The sequence below is a fragment of the Staurois parvus genome, unplaced genomic scaffold (assembly GCF_062004578.1).
Source record: "Staurois parvus isolate SC_StPar_1 unplaced genomic scaffold, SC_StPar_1.0 ptg000177l, whole genome shotgun sequence".
NCBI lineage: Eukaryota > Metazoa > Chordata > Amphibia > Anura > Ranidae > Staurois > Staurois parvus.
This window is the reverse complement of record NW_028317973.1, coordinates 1965167-1985986: the sequence shown is the minus strand read 5'-3', so window position 1 is coordinate 1985986 and position 20820 is coordinate 1965167. Positions and strand designations below refer to the sequence as shown.

General features: G+C 42.7%; 1 protein-coding gene across 2 annotated transcripts in view; it reads left to right on the top strand.

Annotated features, from left to right (window-relative positions):
- Nucleotides 1–20820, top strand: part of AIFM2 (AIF family member 2, ferroptosis suppressor) — a 48278-nt gene that overhangs the window by 8026 nt on the left and 19432 nt on the right. For both annotated transcript variants that reach the window (XM_089677092.1, XM_089677091.1), the window contains exons 2-4: nt 1730–1912; nt 12416–12531; nt 15596–15715. In XM_089677092.1, the coding sequence (XP_089533218.1) occupies nt 1738–1912; nt 12416–12531; nt 15596–15715 (411 nt within the window). In that variant the 5' untranslated portion in view covers nt 1730–1737. The remainder of the gene's footprint in view (nt 1–1729; nt 1913–12415; nt 12532–15595; nt 15716–20820) is intronic.

The window sequence follows — 20820 nt, the reverse complement described above, 5'->3', positions numbered from 1 at the left end:
ACATTACAGGTGTACAAAATTGTGCCTCCAGGTAAAACATATTGAAGGCCATTCAGTAAGGCATTTGCTGCACATTTCTGGAGGTGCAGATGTAGCCAGAAGCCTTGTGCCAAATTCATGAAAACCCTACAACATTTTCATTGTTGGTACCAACAGGTGCAGACAATTAGTAGAATTCTTTTTTTTTTTTTTCTCTATTTTACTGTATGGTACTATTGTTGCAACCAGGGGTGGACTGACGACTCATGGGGCCCCCGGGCAATAAGGGATCATGGGGCCCCTGTGTCCTCACCCACACTCAAACCACACCCAAAAAAGCCTATGAAAGGTACCAGGGGCATCTCATAGGGCCCCCTACTGACCCCGGGCCCTTGGCCAGTGCCCGAGTTCCCAAATGGTCAGTCCGCCCCTGGTTGCAACACATTCATAAAGAAATTCAGTTTCATATTGGTGATAAGAAAAGTAAAGGAAGACCTTTGTCATGTAGGAGTAAATTGTTGATTGTGTCACTCGTGTTATTATTGTGCTGGGTGGTGCTTGCAGGGTCACCCATGGTTCTAATTTTGGCCAATTCAGCAGGAATCACATGAAAGTTGAGCCTTCTATGGCTGGTGTTAGTCAGTCTGCAGGGCACAGGCAAACTCACAGAGACATTCAGAGTGGCTCTGTGCCTTGTGATCACTGCAGACCATTCACCATGATCACAAATGTAAACAAAAGAAATGGTCCCCCCCCCCTTCAGCTTCTCAGCCATGTTTTATGTTAAGTAACATTGCTCCTACTCCCACTCACAAATGGGGGGGGGGTACACTAACTACATAGGGGCACACTGAGCAGTAAGGGAGTACACTGACCCACACACAGAACAGCAAGGGGGCACATTAAACCTGAATGAGATACACTGACCACCTGTGTTATGAGGGAGAAAACACCACTGACCACCAGTGCTATGGGGCACTCACCACTTATTACATACATTTAAAGGGGCACTTACCCCCAACCGCCACAATGAGAGGATAGTGTAATATGTTACGATCAGATGGGCCCCTGGTCTCCCCCCGATCCCGCTTTGCTGTGAAGTGTTGTGGTAGTTCATTTATCTTCCTGTCAGTATATCTGCTTGCCTATACATCCCGTATGGGCAAGCAGATATACTGACAGGTCTGCAGAAGACCTGCATAGCACCAGCAATCTGCTGGTCGCTGGTGCAATGCTTTTCAGGCTAATGCACACAAAATAATAAATGCACATTTTTTAATTGAAAAAAATGTGCATTTATTTTATTTTTTTATAAAAGGTGAACTTATCCTTTAAAGTGGGAAAAATAGATTGCTGATGCAGGGAGTAGCGGATTGCCTTCAAAGGATCAGGAAGGAATTCTTTTTCACTGTAGCAAATTGGACCATACTTTATAGTTTTTTTTTTTTTTTTTTGCCTTCCTCTGGATCAACTGTGGTTATAGGGTTCTGTACATAGAGGTCTTCTAATTAATTATTCTATTTATTTAGGATTTCTGTTGGTTGAACTAGATGAACTTGTGTCTTTTTTTTAATCTAACTAAAAAACCCTAAAACATATTTTCTGAGTAGACCATGTTCTTGTGAAGGTAAATTTCACAAAGTGTTTTGGAAGTTCTATAGTATGCATAAAAGCATTAGATTTGTAGTGCCCCTGAGTTATAATTAATGTATGTATATATAATTAATTTATGTTCTTTATGTTTGTCTAGACACCAGCATGGGATCCAAGCTGTCCGTGGATGAGTCGGTACGAGTGGTGATTGTGGGTGGAGGATTTGCTGGTATAGCTGCTGCCAGTCAGCTGAAGTCTCATGGAATCCCTTTTGTTCTGGTGGATATGAAAGACTGCTTTCACCACAATGTTGGAGCACTTCGAGCTTCTGTAGAGAGCGGTAAGGGTTATTTATGTTTTATAATACTGTATTGAATGCTGCCTTTGATGCCATTCATTAATATGAAAGGCAAATGAAAAAAAACAAATCGGTTGCTAGCAGGCTGATGAATTCCTCCATCCTCTGGTAGCTGGCATGAACTCTATCTTGAGCACTGTTTGAGGATTGGGCTGTATTCTGTGGATGGGGATAGGCGGTAGTAGGAATTGGTTATCCTGCTGGCCCAATTCTCAAAACACAAATCCTCAGTTTGAAATAAAATAAATTTGTCACTGTTATGGGCAATTGAAAGTGAAATAGAAACCAAGACTGGGGGTTGCCATTGCTGACCGCTGTTTGAGAATGGTAGCTGTCTGATTTCGCACTGATCCATTGGCCTTAAAATTCAGACAATTATCAGGTTAATAGCATCCTACCGAGGAGATTTCCCTTCATTTCCTGACTCAGAGACAGGACATAGGAGGAAATCTCCACAAGTGAATAATTCCCATCCTAGACAGTTGTCACCAGAACAAGTGCCCCTATTAGAAGATTTCCTTCCACGTCTTGCTCTCATGCCACAGGACTGCAGGTCAGTGACATGAAAAATATTAAAGCCACAGTGCAGGCATAACAGCCAAAGAAATGAGCTTTTTCAGAAGGGGAGGTAAGCAGTAGCAGTAATGCTGTATGTAACATTTAAAGGCTAATGCTCAGGAGGGGGTGGGGCCAAGCACAGCTTTCACATGAAAAGTCATGACTTTCATATAAATTGAGCTACCTATATCTCTAAATATTCTGATCATTTTAGACCTTATGCACGCAGGATGTTTTTTTCTTCACCTGGATGTCTTTTCTCAAAGGGAGCAAAATGCCGCATACAAAACACGCCTAGAGCCACGTTTTTGCAAACATGTTTAGGCTTGTTTGGGCAACCATTCATTCCATTGGCCAGAATGATAATTTATTCTGTGAACAAGTAAGTGCTATGCTTGGAGATAATCCCCACGGAAGTCGAATTTCGGTACTCTGGCTCTGTGTGTCTTCCCAGCACAGATGCAACTGAATAATGAGGATTGGTATAGCCGGCACTCATCTTCCCGAATAGTAAACTCTATTGAACAAGTAAAATCTGCATTTAAAATGCTTACGCGTTTCAGCAATAAGCCTTAATTATAGCTATGACAGGCTTATTGCCGAAACGTGTAAGCCATTTTATATGCACATTTTACGCGTTCAATAAAGTTATCTATTCAGGAAGACAAGGGCCGGCTATACCAATCCTCATTATTTATTAATATATTCTGGCCTGTGGAATGAATGAACACTCAAGCACTAAACGGCTCTAGCGTTTAGGTGTGTTACAGGTGTTTAGGCATGTTCTGCAATTTTTCCACTGAAACACTCCTCTCCTGAACACACAAGTGCTTAAAACGCCTCTGCATCTAAATGCCTGTAAATGCCTGTGTGTGCATGGATTCATAGTCTAACATAGAGGGGTATTTAGAGGCAGAAAGAAAAAAACAGGGCTCATGCACACTGGGCATCAAAAATGCTAAGTGCTGTTTTCCACTGAAATTAACCTCTGCTTACGTATGTATTAATTGTTGATATCCAATCATCAGTTTCAGTTGCTAAGATTTGTGACAGGGTTACTTTAAAAAAAAAAAAGAATTCCAGGTATGGTTATTTTATACAGTTACATTGGGCCAGCTTGGACCAATGTAACAAGGTACATACCATACATGACTGATGCCCCTGGAAGCTGGAAATCACTGAAGTAGATACTGCTACCTCAGTGACCTCCACTTGCTTCCAGATCCCACGCTAAGCAGCTGTCCTGCTGCACTCTGCACACAGGAGGTTGGTTGCTCAGCACCATTCAGAGAATATTTTGTGTTTTCTGAATGAATGCAAGTTATTTACTGACTGGACAAGGTGGAAAGGCAAAGGTGAAGTGATGTCATGTCCACCTCATCCAATAAGTGCTATGACATCCTCTGTAACCGCGTCTACATTTCTTGTGAGTCCAACAACCATCTTCGCAACGACAACAGGTCACTGCAGTAGTGGTCTTCTGCTTGCAGAGAACATAGAACAATGGGTCACTATTAAAATGCGGGGATGTCACTTTGCAGCAAAAGAGCGCTATTGATAACAAATAATAATAATGAAGGAAAAAGCAATAAAGGAAAAAATTTATCTCTCCTCTTAATTTCTGGTTCCCAACAAATGCAATGGATAACAGATTATTGTTGCATTTACAATATCCAGAGCTTTTATTTTTCAGCTGGAGCTTGGTGGAACCCAGTTCCACCACCTCTGGCTCAGGCCCTCGGCTCCCTGCTCACCACTATCACTTGTATACATAGAAGTCTGGCTGAGATGCAGATGCCTGGGCTGAATTGTGAATGCCGAGACCCCCATGGATGATCTCCCTGCAAATGAGATAGGCAAAACCACCTACAGTGTGCAGTGAGGTACTAGAACCAGCTGGGTGCTTCAGCTTAATACAACAACAAAAGTAAGAAATGTGGAAGATGGTGGAGTTTTAAGAAGGGGGGAGAAGATGGAGCAATGGAGGGGGAAGTTGCATGCAGAGGTCAGAGCTGATGAGGGATGAAAGTGAGTTGTGGATGCAGAAGTAAGCAGCTGTGGTAGAAGGCACTGAACTCAGCACTTTGTGCGTAATGCACCCCTGAACTTTGCACTGTGTATACAGCACACCCCTGAACTCTGCACTTTCTGTGTAACGCATCCCTGAACTCTGCACTGTGTTTGCAGCGCACTCCTGAACTCTGCACTTTGTGTGTAATGCACCCCTGAACTCTGCACTGTGTATGCAGCGCACCCCTGAACTCTGCACTTTGTGCGTAATGCACCCCTGAACTTTGCACTGTGTATACAGTACACCCCTGAACTCTGCACTTTCTGTGTAACGCATCCCTGAACTCTGCACTGTGTATGCAGCGCACCCCTGAACTCTGCACTTTGTGTGTAATGCACCCCTGAACTCTACACTGTATGCAGGTCACCCCAGAACTCTGCACTTTGTGTGTAATGCACCCCTGAACTCTACCCTGTGTATGCAGCGCACCCCAGAACTCTGCACTTTGTGTGTAACACACTCCTGAACTCTGCACTGTGTATGCAGTGCACCCCAGAACTCTGCACTTTGTAATGCACCCCTGAACTCTACACTGTGTATGCAGCGCACCCCAGAATTCTGCACTTTGCGTGTAATGCACCCATGAACTCTGCACTGTGTATGCAGCGCACCCCTTAACTCTGCACTCTGTGTGTAAACCCCCCCACCCCAAAATTGCACTATATACATTATGCACTCCTGGTATTTAATGCCACTTTAAGATCTGCCCACTGTTTGTGAAATTGACCGCACCCACTATTTGATGCACTTTGAACGATGTACGTGCAGGGTGAAGGGGAGTTTTGGGGGGTCGTGGTTGAGTTCTTGCACCTATTTTCTGTGGAAAAAAAAAGCCCTGATAATATCTTTTGAAATTTTTCAGTATTAAAAATGTCACCATTCTGCTAATTTCTTTTTACATCAAACCTGACTTGAACTTGGAATATAAATAAGTCGGCTACAGAGAATGGCACTGCATGAAAGTAGAAATCTGAGTGTAAAAATAGTAGCTGCTTAGAATTTAAAAGACCTTCAGTATACAAAAAGGCGAAAAGTTTAAAAATAAAACAAAAGTACACTTTTAAAAAAATCAGAAAACCTCAAACAAGTACTAGCTATAAAAAATAAAAGCTATCAAATGCTGCCGGCACCCTCAGTTATTGCTTCTAGATAGCAAAGAAAAAAAGGCAACACAGCAAAGCACTGATTCCAAAGTGATCACCAATTGGAGCAAATCCTTCTTGATAATGAAACAATGTTCCCAATGACTAATGAATGAGTCACGATAGAAGGAATATGTCATGTTTGGAGTAATCAGCCAGCAGTGCTAGATGTAAAGCATACACAGCCCCATTCTCAGGCTGGGCTTACCGACTTCAACTTATCGTTTTTGAGACGTAATATCAAAGAGATTCCCTTAAATTGAAGGCAAACCTCTAAAGTGACACTAAACTCTGCTTAGAAACCAAAAAATATTATATTTAATTTTGTATTCCTAACTTTAAAAAGTACCATCTCAGCCTCCTCCAAATCTCTGAATTCTTTTTTTGTTGTTGCTGTGAATGGGTTTCCTGTTAGAGGGTAGCAATGTTTGTTTTCCATGGTCCCACTGTATGTTGGGATGTAGCCACATATGTAGCTTGCTCCTGAGATGGACTATGGATTTATAGTTGTGCATAGAGCATTGTATAAGACCTCAACCAACATGCACTGCTTGTTCCAAATAAACAGAAGCCAGGGGAAAAGGAGAGGTTCAGGAGCTCACAGAGGAAGATACAGGAGGCAAAAAGGCTCAGCCTAGCACACCCTTCTGCCTGCATGTCTAAGCTAAGGGCAAATGGATTCCAGGAGGTAAATCATCTGCCCATAATGAAGATGGCTGTAGCTAGAAATACTAGGGGGTGTTTTGCCAAGTGATTTCTCATTAAAATAATGCATGGAGATGTGGATGAATAAAGGAGTTCGCTGTGAATTTTAAAATTTAATTTAATTTTCGATTTGTGGTGCTCAGATACAATTTAGTTTCATCGTAAAGTCAATCTAAAGGTTCATTTTTTTTTCTTAAATAACAAAAATGTCTTACTTACCTGTTCTGTGCTGCCCCAATCTTCTTTTTTCGGGTCTTCGGTTAGCTCTTCTGGCTTCTCCTCTTCGACCAGTGCCCCCAATGGCAAGCCGATTATTATGGGGGCACTGGTGCTTACTTGCTCCCGAGCCCCGCTCGATGCTTACTATGGGGGCACTGGTGCATACTTGCTCCCAAGCCCCACTCGATGCATCCTTAAGACACATAGCATGAGGCTTGGCTCCACTCCTCATTGGCTTTGATTGACAGGAATGGCTCCAGCTGATGCCTCAGCCAATGAGGAAAGAGAGACCCAGGACGGCTCTCGTGCACGTCGCTGGATCGAGATGGAGCTCAGCTGAGTATTAGGGGGGCTGTGGGGAGAGCAGCACACAGAAGGTTTTCTTACCTTCATGCATAGAATGCATGAAGGTAAAAAAAAACTTTCGCCTTTACAACCACTTTAAGACTGGGAAGGGAAGTGGCAGTGCAATGAGTTGTGCTGCCTTGTAAAACCATGCTGACAGAAGGAGAGAGCAGAGTGTCAACGAGATGAGGTCACCAGTCTTCTGCTTCTCTTTACACTATCCCATCACAGGCTGGTGGAGGGAGAAAACATGTAAGTGTAAGGCTCCATCCACACCTGGAATTGCTGCAGTTCTGCCCACAATTTGAAAACTCGCTGTAAAAGTGTGAAAATGCACAATCGCTCCAGAAGCTTTTTTGGGTGTCGCACATTCTGCGGAAAAACATGCCATGAATGCGGCAAAAACGCGATCGCACGTTTTCACACTTTTACAGCATGTTGTCAAATCGCAAGCAGAATCACAGCAAAAAAAAACCTAGCGTGAATGAAGCCTTACTCAACCACAGCAGAGAAAATTCAGATCTCCTGTACCAACTGGCAGGGCTGTGTGTATTTCAGCACTGGACAAGCAGAAATGTAAATCCTTTGGCAGATAAAAAAGCTTCCACAGACTGTATGTATTTCATCTGCCTTTAGCTGTTTGTCTGGATTTCAGATTTAATGGAAGGAGAGTTGTACCTGACAGTTTGGGACAAGCTAGCAACTGTCATCACACTAATCATGAAGAACTGAAAAGACAGCAGGAGCTTTTCAGCACAATGTAAAGCGAGAGCAGAAATGATTGGTTGCAGTCCAGGCATGGTTTTAATTGTGGATATTCAGTGTATGGTATGGAAGCCCAGGGCGATGTAATTAAGGACAGTATTTGTCTAAGAAACAAAGAAACTTGAGTCACTGGAATTCTTTTTGTTTAGTGTCATGTATATCTGAACATTTAGGAATGATGCCTTCTGTTGAATTATCCTCCATTACCTGTGTCAAAGAACCTTCAGTATAAATCTGTCTCCAGGGAACTTTATTACAATTAGAAATAAGTTTTGGTAAAGCTAAAACTCAGGCAGATTTTAAAAATTACAAATTTTCATTTAGCGCAATCATGTATTAAACCATGAAAAATATTTGTGAAAATAATCGCTTAATTTTGGCTTCATAGTAGCTTGCTGTCATCTTCTGGACAGTGGCATTCCCACTGAAAGAGGGACAAGCAGAGCTACGTGCCAACCAGGACTTTGTTGTATACCCCAGTGCTGTTAAGTCGGCCATATATGCATCAAATTTCAGTTGCCCATAAAAATTGGCTGCCAACCACCCTCTACCACCAAGGGACAATGGACAATCGGACACCCTCCAGCAGCTGCCAGCCTGTCGCATCCTTCTCCATTCCAGCACTCAATGGCACAGCTCACTGAATGACATCCATTGGGCTCCACCGAAGCTACAAGGAGGTCTGTGAAGTAGTGGTGCACCGAAATGGAAATTCTGGTGCTGAAACCGAAAATTCAGAATGCACTTGGCCGAAAGCCGAAACCAAAAGTTTACGTCAAGTAGATACCTAACATATCACACTTTAAAATGTGCGCACGCTCGTGGAATGGCGTGAAACTGCGGTACTTTAAAATCTCCATGGGTGATGCTTTAAAAATTTCTACGGGTTAGCAGTGTAAAGTTACAGATGAGGTCTAGTGTGAGAATGATTGCTCTTGCTTCGACGTTTGTGGCTATACCTCACGTGTGTGGTTTGAACACGGTTACATATGTGGGCATGGCCTATGTATGTGTTCACCACTACGTGCGAGCACAGGGGGACGGGGCACTTTAAACTTTTTTTTTAATTTATTTAATGTGTTTTTTTAAATGGGTTTTTTTTTGTTTTGTTTTTTTGCACTGTTCTTTTAAAAAAATTGTAATCACTTTTATTCTTATCATAAGAAATGCATGCATCCCTTGTGATAGAAATTATTAGTGACAGGTCCTCTTTATGGAGAGATGTGGGGTCAATAAGACCCCACATCTCTCCTCTGCAATGTAAAGGATTAGATAAAAAAAAGCATTGATCTAGTGCTTTAAAAAAAAAAAAAAATGGCCGGAACGGGAAGTAACATTGCTCCGGTCCTCCAAGGGCATAGAGATGAGTGGCGGCCCTCTTTCCTTCACTCATCTCTATGCCCAGCGCCAGGATCGATGGTTTCTCAGGTAAGTCTGAGAACTACCGAGCGGCAGGCAGCAGCGCCGGGTAGGCGGCAGTGAGGGGCGGGGATTTTTTTAGCACCTGTATCGGTGCTTTTTTTCATTTTGGCGAACAGCCAAAAGGGGTGTTTTCGGCCGAAACGTTTCGGCCACCGAAATTTCAGTGCATCCCTACTGTGAAGGAGAGTCTGACATCATCCAGCTGCCTCTCGTGGATCTCCTGCTGTTCCACTGCCTTCACTGCTCCTCAGTCACCAGCTGCCACTCTGCCACTTCTGCCAGGGGGGCACCAACGCCCCAGGGAAACGCCTTGTTTGCCGCATGGCAAAAACGCCCCTCCCTTCATGGCAGGATTGCCATGTCAGCCCCTCCAGCTAATACAGACACTTCTTTCCTACATGTAAAAATCAGCATTTTTTGCAAGAAAATTACTTAGAACCTCCAAGCATTATATATATATATATTTAAGCAGAGGTCCTAGAGAATACAATGGAGGGTGTTGCACTTTTTTATGTCGCGCAGTATTTGCGCAGTGGTTTTTCAAACACAATTTAATAAAAAACAAAAACACTTTAATGAATTTGAATGAACAAAGACACAATATAATACCCACGCTTGTGGAATGGCGTTAAACTACGGAACTTAAAAATCTCCATAGGCGATACTTTAAAAGCTTTTACAGGTTAGCAGTTTAGAGTTGCACAGGAGGTCTGGTGCTAGAATTATTGCTCCCTATGATAGTTATGGTGATACCTCACGTGTAGTGTGAACCCCGTTTACATATGCGTATGCAACCTACATATGCGTTCACCTTTGCGCACACGCAAGGGTGACAGGGACACTTTACAAATGTTTTCTATATTTTATTATTTATTTTATTTAATTTTTAAATTTTATTTTTTCTCTATCTCTAATTTTTTTTTTTAATCTCTTTTATAGTTATCATAGCTGGAGCACTGACAGGTCTATTAGACCCCAGATCTCTTCTCTGCCCTTCAAAGCATAGGATCAAACCCATATCAGTTTGATCTGATGCTTTTACAAGCCAGTAATGGTTTGTTTACATCCTGGTGATACTAGAAATGACAAAATAATTGTTGCTTCTGTTTTCTTACACCATACAGATGAATGGGGCCGTTCTGGTCCTCGGTCATCCCTATGGTCAGCTGACGGAAGCACCAGCCTCAGTCCCAGGATCCACGGTGGGATGGGGCGACCTCCTTCTACCACCTGTAAAAGTGATCCTAGTGGCTATTTAACCACTTGGATCATTAAAACCCATCGCCGGCTGATAAAAAAAAGATAACAGACAAAATAAAAAACTCATGGATCCCTGCTAGGGATGCACCGATACTGATTTTTTTTAGATTAGCGAATACGAGTGCTGATACTTTCGGTCAAGTACCGATTACTGATATTTTGCGGTGCGATTTGCATTAATGGACGCAAATTGCACTGCAAAGAATACCATTCAATTTGAACAGGAATGCGATTTCTGTCCAAATCACATGCGGTTTTCCCACTGCGTCTGTGTGAACCCAGGCTTGTCATAGCTTGAGTTCACACAGGAGTGGTTCAGGAAACCTCCCTTTAGGCATCCCATGCTGAGTCTCGGTGGTAGGAGAGAAAGTGGTGGGGATCTGAAATTGCTGACACTTTCTTTCCTCTCCTTGCAGCAATGACAGTTCGTGCTAGAGGACTTTTGTTTGGTCAGTAGCACCGTCACATGGATGATGCTGACCAATCAGATGCTGTGTAGTCTAAACTGTCATCACTGCAAGGAGAGAAGGGAAACCGATTCACAGGTCTGGGAATTTGAAATCCCCGCCGCTTTCTTTCCTCTCCTTGCAGTGAAGACAGTTCTGGCTAGATGGCATCTGATTGGTCAGCAATCAACAGCTCTCTAGTCCAAATTATCTGGAAGGAGAGGCAGGAAAGCGGCAGGGATTTCACATCCCCCGCCACTTTCTCTCCTCATACCACTGAGACTCAGCATGGGGTGCCTGCACTATAACAAGCCCGAGTTCACACAGGAGCAGTGGGGAAACCGCATGCGATTTTGGACAGGAAATCGCTTGCTAATCTTTGCGGTGAAATTTGCGTCCATTAACGCAGGTATTAAGGTATTGGGACTATTTTCATGTGATCTCATGAAAACACTCGGTATTGATACCGGTATTGGTGCATCCCTAATTCTTGCATTCACACAAGCAATGTGGATGCAGGTATCTCTGCCACCATTGTATTCTAGAAGCGGGGACTCCCATTGACTGCAGCAGCTGATTAAATGCTGGTTTTCAAGCAGGACCGTTTGAAAAAAGCTGGTCTAACGCTTGGCTTCTGTTGAACAGAGAGAGCTTCTTGCTGAACCAGTCGAATTTGAATATGGGTGTACCTGGCTTAAAGCAGTATTAAACACAAAACCAAAAATGTATTATATTGCAGCTTACCAATAATTAGATGTGATAGCTGCATTAGTTTTTATTTTTATTTCTCTGGCTTTCTTCCCTCTGTTTTCACCTGGTGATCTGGCCAGTAACACACTTCCTGTATTAGTGAGGCACAACAATTGATGAATGAGTACACAGACAGCAGACAGAAACCTATTAGCAGATTTGAATACAATAACAAACTGAAGCCCAACTCCAGTTCACACTTTATAATCCGTTACAGCAATTTTTGTTTTCATTTTGGGATAAAAGTTTTTCATGCATAAATAAAAACTGGCAATTTTAATATCTCCTGCCAATGTTGAATTGTCTCATTCATGTAAACTGATACATTCTGCTGGAGAGCTTGAGCTTCTGAAAAACAGAGTTACTGGCTGAATCACCAGATGAAAATAGAAGAAAGAAAGCCTAAAAAGGGAAAATGAATGCAGCCTTCACATCTAAGAATTGGAAAGCTATAATAGATATAATAAATGTTTGCTTTTGGGTTTATTACTGGTTTAAAGCCCAGCTCCAGGATATTAGCATGTCTCCTGGGTCAGAGGTCCCCTTGTACTGTGGGGCGCTAGTGTGAAAGGGGCCTAATTCATCATGGGCAACAACCAGGGCATTGCATTAGAATGAGGCACACACACTTTGCTGTGCATCTTTTACTGTCTGTAAACTTTTACTGTTTTACTTCTCTGCAGACTTGTTGCATGGAGGATCCCTCACTCAGTGGTTGTTGCAGACATAATAATCATGCAGATATGAACAGAATGTATCCATTTGCGTGCAAGTTTGGTTAAAATTTTTTCTTGTGTAACAGGTTTTGCAAGTAAGACCTTCATTTCCTATAAAGATTCATACCAGGACAGCTTCAAACAAGGCAAAGTTGTTGGAATAAACCTGGAGACTCAAGACGTGTTGCTAGAAAGCAATGAGGTAAATAAAAGGCTAGTAGTGTCCTGCATCCACACAACAATTCTACCGTATAAAACAGGGGCCCTCAAGTATTCTAACAAGGAGCAGTTCACTGTTTTTCAGAGTTTAGAGGAACCAAATTATGACCAGAGGGAGTTGCAAATGCCCCAGCATTAGTGGTCAATGGTGGTAAATATGCCCCTGGGTTCAGTGGCGAAGCTAAACGTTATTTAATCCGGGGCATAAACTCAGTTTGGCCCCCACACTGAAAGAGGACGGTGTGAGTGGGGCAGAGGTTGGTGTCCATAGCGGTGTCAGTAATTTTTTTATATTTATTTATTATTTTATAATTACGTTTTACAATATTATTTTTTGCAATTTTTTAGGAACCCCATTGGGGGGCTTTGGTGAAATGTCAGGGGTCTAAATAGACCCCTGATGTCTCACTTTTGAGACAGAGAAAGGGATGGAGAACAGATTCCCCAATCACTTTCTCTGCAGCCTCAGGGGCATCAGTCTGTTATAATATATACATAATTACTTGGCCTGAGCTGGAATAATGTAACTTTCTATAATACGGCCATATTCTTAAATCGCCCAGGGATGTACAGTACTGCAGCCATCCCCACAGCTTGGATTCCAGGACATCTGTCTAGAAGATCAGACTGTTTCAGCAGATCCGGGACAGTTGGCAACTATGGGGGCAGCTTTCCACGGCTCTGAAATGTGCAGTCTAACTGTTGAGACAGGTGGCAAGCAATGGGTAGAGATGCTGCTGTTGTGTCGGTGATTGCAACCCCAGGGAAATAGGGCAACCACCAGGGATCTGTTATCTGTTGTTATTGTCATTAGGACATTAGTCTACTATTGGAGGATATCATCATAATAAAGACGTGGAAAGTTGCTAAAATGACCATATGCACTTTTAAAGTGCTTGTATATTCATGTGTTGGTAATATGAAGATGTGGATATTTATTAGGATTTAGGACCCAAATATATAGCAACATGTTCATATTACCAACCAAATTATATAAAAGCACCTTTACAGTGCATATATTCACTTTAGCAACTTTCCACGTCTTCATACACATTATAATGGCAGTATGACATCTCTAATGGCAACCTAAGGTCCCAGCGGCAATGATATTCATGGACCTGGAGAGATGTCTGTTACCACTGGATTCTTCTGCACTACACTGTGCTACCGGTAGCAGCTACCTCAGCTCTTCTTTCCATGAAGGCAGCTTGTACCTCTCCCTCTGGCAGGGAAAGATGCCCCATCCCTCACCTCAGCTGCTGTGTCCTCCATTCAGAGCTCACTGCAGGCTCAGAAGTGAAGAGGGAGGAAGGGGGAAGAGGGTAATTAAGGGTGGCTCACTCCTTGAAACATCCAGGGACCAGCAGCTAACAAGTGGGACTGTTGGCAACAATTCACAGCTGGCACCTCCTCCTCGCTCTCTCCTTGCTCCCAGTGCTGAGCTGACAGGAGTGATGCTGCTGTCACTACTCCTGTCAGCTCTGGTGCCCCTCTCAATACTGCGCCCGGAGCATTAGCCCCCCTCGTTTCGGCCCTGCCAGGGATGGGGGCCAGTTGGAGTAAATAAAACTTAGGTGTGGCCTGTCTTTGATGTCAGTGCAAGGAATACTGCCCATTCTTTGCATCAGAGGGAGCAATAGTGTCTCAAGGGCTGGATGAAGGCAAGAAAAGGCCGCACTCATCCTGCAAGCTGTACTTTGGGGACCACTGGTTTTGAGCACAGCACAGCTTTCAGGCTGAGGAGCAATGTGGTAGAGCCACCATTAGCCTAGTATAAATGGAACTTGAAACCCAGCTCCAATTACAACTTTGTGCTTAGGATAGACTGCAGAATTATTGAAACCTCTATGAGGTTTTCATTGCTATCCTTGACACCATTTAGGAGGTTTCACTCCCGTCCTTTATGGTCACCAGGACAGGAAGTGAGGAGAAATATTCTTAAAGTGTATCTTGTTTTTAGTTTTGAATAGAGTGGCGAAGGGTTGACCCTCTGCCAATTGTGTATTGTTGTCTTTGTCTCTTTTTTGGAGAGATCCACCCCGTCCATTTGTATTATTGTCACTGTGAAAGTAAGGGAAAATCCAAAATTTTAGATTTGCCTCTAGAACAGTAAGTAAGGGAAAATTTGGTAATAGAGACAGCTGTCCAAGAAGGGCCTTCCCTTTGTGGGGAGGTGCAGATGGGTGCGGTGGTATTAAAGACACAGTCTGGTTGCAATAAAACCTGAAACTTGTATCGAATGCCAGATACAAACACCACAGTAAGAGAGCACTAACAGTTCAGTTCTTAGGCAGAGATGCAGAGGGGAGAGATAGCATCTGTTTCAGAGGATGAAGTGCGGTCTGTTTGGTCCCAAAAAGGGAGACTTCCTTGAGGATAGCAGATCCCTAGCCTGCCCTCCTCGTCAGGAACATTTTCCTGCCACTAACCACTTTCCTGTCACATGGGGGGTCTCTCTCCCTATTCTACCCACTTTGCACAACAAAACCTGGGTGCAAGGACTTATAAAGATCCTGCTCACCCAAGATGGCTGCCAGGGGTCATATGGATGCAGTGTAGCCAACTGGCACACTGCTCCATGACCAAGAAGAACACAGAGAAGCCACATTTCCCTAACCTTCCAAGCTGTGGTAACACTTGTTTGTGGGTCACCTACAGTGGAGTAAACGGACTGCACCTGCCTACACCCTCGCTTTGTGAAATTTCTTCTTGGTGCATTGCTGGCAAAGGAAGTGAAGGGAAAGTTCCCCAATGGTATATAGACAGCATGGGATTTCAATATTTTTGTAAGGATCAGCCAATGGGAGCATAACTGTTTTCTTGTCATTTTATTATTGTATTAAATAAAACACTATATTTTGATTATTTTGATGACTATGGTGTTAGATACAGAGAGGGCTTTGTGGTATGAATAGTTACCATGGTTTGTGAGCACAAATCTATTAGTTAAAAGGACTGAAAATTCTTCTTTGGTTGCATAACAACTGTGAATATCTGTCCTCTAAGACACGAGTCATAATTTTCCTCATTGATGTTGTTCTATTTAGGAATTACACTTCTCTCATCTCATAATTGCTACAGGGAGTCATGGTCCCTTTCCTGGAAAGATTAACATAACAACCACCAAGGATGCAGCTATTCAGATGTATGAAGATCTGGTAAAGGAGGTAAGTGTGCAAAATTAAACTCATTGCTACCTGCATGATACTTGGGTTTCAACATTTTATTTAATATTTAACTTAAAAAAAATTCAGAGATATGTATTAAGGAAGGTTTGTTTTTATAACAAGAACGCATCTTAACCAACTTCCGCCCACCCTATAATACAATGACGGGCGCAAGGTGGTTCTCTCATTCTGATAGGACGTCATATGACGTCCTACCATTCTCACTGCGCATGCGCGGCTCAGGGAGCATGCAGCGCGGCGTTCGCCGGTGCGCTGTGTCCCTCGGACACAGCGGATCACGGAAAGAGCCGAAGATGTCAGCTCGGTCATGTGATCAGCTGTGTCCAATCACAGCTGATCACATGTAAACAGGGAAATGCCGGTTATCGGCACTTCTCTCCTCTCGAGCTGTCACGCTGACAGCTCGAGAGGAGAGGAGAGTCAGTAATTGGCTTTCCACAGAGGGGACATGTACACTGATCATCAGGGCACTGATGATCAGTGTGGCCCCAGAAGTGCCAGCTGTCAGTGCTCATCAGTGCCATGTGCCAGTGCCACATCAATGCCACATAGTGCATACCAGTGCACATCAATGCCACATATCAGTGCCCATCTGAGCTGCCTTTCAATGTCACCCATCAGTGCCACCTATCAGTGCTGCCAATCAGTGCCACCTATCAGTGCCAGTCAGTGTCGCCTATCAGTGCGCATCAGTACTAGTCAGTGCTGCCTATCAGTGCCATATATCAGTGTCATGTATCAGTGCTGCCTTTCAGTGCCCATCAGTGATGCCTGTCAATGCCCATCAGTGCAACCTACCAGTGCCTCCTCATCAGTGCCCATCAGTGCCACCTATCAGTGTCCATCACTGCAGCCTATCAGTGCCCATCACTGCAGCCTCATTAGCGCACATCAGTGAAGGAGAAAAATCACATATTTACAAAATTGTATAACAAAAACTAAGAAACCTTTTCTTTTCAAAATTTTCAGTGGTTTTTGGTTTGTTTAGGAAAAAATAAAAATCCCAGAGGTGATTAAATACCACCAAAATAAAGCTCTATCTGCCCCAAAAAAATGATAAAAATTTCATATGGGTACAGTGTTGCATGACCGCACAATTGTCATTCAAAGTGTGACAGCGCTGAAAGCTGGAAATTGGCCTGGGCAGGAAGGGGGTATAAGTGCCCTGTAGGCTAGTGGTTAAAGAGGTAGCAAACTGCAAAACAAAAGAAAAAAATTGGCCCCTGCAACATAGTCTCATAGTGTGCTAGTATGCATCGTATGATAGCATATTATGAGACTTACCATAAAACGAAGCCCTTCAGCAGCACACTGTCACAGGCCTTCATCTTCACCCGGTTTTCCTTCTCGGTTCACAGGCTCTGACCCAATTTATAAGATTCTGGATAAACTGTGGATCAACTGTTCTCATTTTATTTTACTTGTCTCTCATTACTTCCTTTTCTACAGTATAGTTGTACTTTCTGTATTACCCAACAGTTAGATTCAAGTTGATGATAGATGTCCATTTCCATGAAAGTCGTCTGACAATAAAATAGTGACATTTCTTATTAACCACTTGTCCTCCTGAGGATTTACCCCCCTTCCTGACCAGGCCATTATTTGCGTTACGGCGCTGCGTTACTTTAACTGACAATTGCGTGTTCATGCAACGCTGCACCCAAATAAAATTTACGTCCTATTTTTCCCAAGAATTTAGCTTTCTGTCAGTGGTATTTGATCGCCTGTGCATTTTTGTTTTTTGCGCTATAAAAAAAAGACCAACAATTTTGAGAAAAATAACAAGATTTTTGACTTTTTGCTATTAAACATGTCCAGTAAAAAAATTTTAAAAATCACTTTAGGCCAAAATGTATTCTGCTACATGTCTTTGCTAAAAAAAAAAATCCCAATACGTGTAAATTAATTGGTTTGCATTAAAGTTATAGCATTTACAAATGGTGGTATATATACTGGGATTTTTTTTTTATTTTTACTAGTAATGGCGGCGACTTATAGCGTGACGGGTTCTGCAGCGGACATTCTGACACTGGGGGGAACTGACTTCCCCAGTGACACCAATACAGTAATCAGTGCTTAAAAAAAGCACTGACACTGTACTAATGGCACTGGGCAGGAAGGGGTTAACATAAGGATAAAAGGGTTAACTGTGTGCTGTGTGTGTTTTACTATGGGGCGGTGTCTGTGCTCTTCACTGTAAGCATACCGCTTTGGATGGCTGTGCTGTGCACAGCCATCCAAAGCAGTATTAGTATTCCTGAGTTGACAGCGAGGAGAACTGTTAGTAAACAAAACAGTTCTCCTCCCCGTTGGAGATCCTTGGTAATCACTGGGCGCCGGCGAGTAACCACCGGCCGGGACTCGGTGATTAACAGCCGTGGCTGCGAATGGCGGCGCGGGTAGGCCGTGTGCACGCCCCGCGCATGTATCCTACCCGGAAATGCAAAATCTCGTGTATATACGTGATGTTGTGCACCCGTGCCGCCCTGTAGCAGTATTTCTGCTACAGGGCGGTCGGGAAGTGGTTAAAGATACATTGAAGGAGAAAGCCAAATGTAATAAATCTTACATTGCTGCTGTCCCCATAACCTTTTTAAAAACAGAGGAGGCCTCAGAGGTCCATCGAAATGCCTATTGACTATGTAAAGAGAGTTTGGGAGGGACACCCTCCTTGTTGCAGGGTAGGGGGAACTTTACCTTCCTGGGAATGGAAAGAACCATAAGACCCTCTGCTAGGGGTCAGTATATACTGGCATGTAATAGCATGTCAGCTCTGTGAAAGTTAAAAAACAAACAAAAATGTAATGAATAAAAAACATACGTGTAGCTAACACAGGCTTGTACACGCAAAACAGAAGGCACAGATATATACTGTATAACATCAATCTTGCTCTACCTACATGAGGCATTGCACCATGTTAGATGTGTAAAATATATTTAATATATAATAAAGCTTTTTTAGTTTTGAATAGCGTGGAGAAGGATTAGAACAAAAATGATGACCACGTATAATAATAAAAAAAGAAAAGAGGAAAAGCAGGAGTTACCATGCCTTTTGGATGGGTATGGAGTCACCCCAAGAAAATGTTATACAAGTGAAAAATGTTCCAAGTTCCTCAATGTAGGGAACTGTTAAGGACCTATCTATGTGTACAAAACTATCCATAATTTAACTTGGATTGAGAAAGTAATCCACAAACATATGATTAAAGTGGTTGAAAACCCCTCATATATACTAGTCTCAGGTGATATATGGAGATAAAACAAGCCCTCCTACATACTGTAAGTTGTACCTGTCTATTTGAAGTCGTCTTCTACATCTGTTCAAAGTGCAGAATTTATACAGCTTGTCTAAGCTTCCAGAAAGCAGGGGGCAGGGAGCTGAGGTTACACTTTGCAGATTGCAGTGAGAGCTGATTGGAGGGAAGGGACACCCCCCTCCTTTCACACAGCATATAGGAACAGAGCTAAGGTTGGCAAACACAGGCTGTGTGCTGAAGCTGCCTCCCCTGTCATCTTTTTATATCTTGGTGTCAGGAAAACATGTCAGAAGAGACTCGCAGGAATAGCAGAGGAACAAAGCAGCAGAGAGAAATGACACTTAGTGCTCTGGACTGAGACAAGTACACACTATAGAAGGGCATGCTTTGTTCATATTTCATGTCTGAGGTTTACAACTACTTTAAAGCTCAACTTTGCAAATTTCTTCCTTGTAGTGGGGATGCTCATGCACTGCAAGGAAAAAAATTCTTGATTATGTCTCGCTTATGGGAAAATCTGTTTACTTACCTGATCAGGCACTCCCCCACTTGATCGCTGCTCCTTGGTGTCTTTAAGTCCAATACAAAGCTTTGGTTCCTGTATTGGTCTTGATGATATCAGGGAACCTGTGACCTTCGAGGCATAACAGATATATACTGAACTGATAAAATAAACATATATTTATCCACCTTGTGATTTGTTGGATTATAGTAGCTGTGGTACAACAGAAGTGTGACAACTAACTTGAGGATTTGCTTATATTTATGCAGTACACCTACCGATTGAAGTCCAATACATATTTAAAGCTGCATATACAGTGACCGGTCATAAATTGTACTAGAATGTTTCTGCCAGTCATTATTAGGATCTCCATACATATTACAGTCTGACTGTTCAATCTCTATAAAACCAGACTTAGATCTACTTATCCAATCCACTCTATCCAGTCACGAATAGATTGTACATGCCGATTGTAATGTGTGCGGTGAGTTTAGGAGATTACATCTAACATCGTGCACTTAAATAATATGCAGATTAAAAGAAGTTACATGTAATCTGGATTGTAATACTAATTCTATTATCTTCTCCCTGGTGTTTAATTTGTTAAGGAATATAATATACTTTTTATTACTATATGTTTAATATAATGTCTTGGAGATTTTATTGCATTTATATAATCATGGTGTTTTAACATTTTGTGTACATTAAAATTTATTTAGAGTGACATGGCTTTAAGTTTTGAGTTCTGTTCTTTGCTTTTTGCCTTTACGTAGTAGAGTTTGTGATTCTTAACATTGTCCCTTGTAGTCTCCAAACAAGTTGGCTAGTTTGAGGTGTTTACAAATAATTTTACCATTGCCACAGTGCTAGGCCCTGCCAGGGTGTGAGTTTAGGAGAGAAACACAGGATTTGTATTAAGGCAGAGTAAGAAGCTCCAGAGGATTATTTCTAAAAAGAGAAGACTGGCTAGTAAGTGTTCACTGGGTTTGGTAGTCCCATATCAGGGTCTTAAAAGTTAGAAGAGATTTGGGCAGGAAGAAGTCTCCAATCCAGTGTCTAGGTCTTATTGGAGGGCTACAGGTTGTGTGAGTGCACTGGTGTGCAAGCTCATTATAAGCTAAGCCTGGGGATAGCTTAGGGCTTTCATTATGGAGACAGAGCCGGGCCAGGAGAGAGCTATGTTTTCCTGCTAAGAGACTACACCTGATGTTGGGGGGATTCGGCTGGGAAAGTCAGGACAACTGCGCCAGCCTGTGCAGAGTGTGAAAGTTGAGGTGGCTAGCAAGTCCCGGGGGCTGGCGGCATCCCATAAGTCTCAGGAC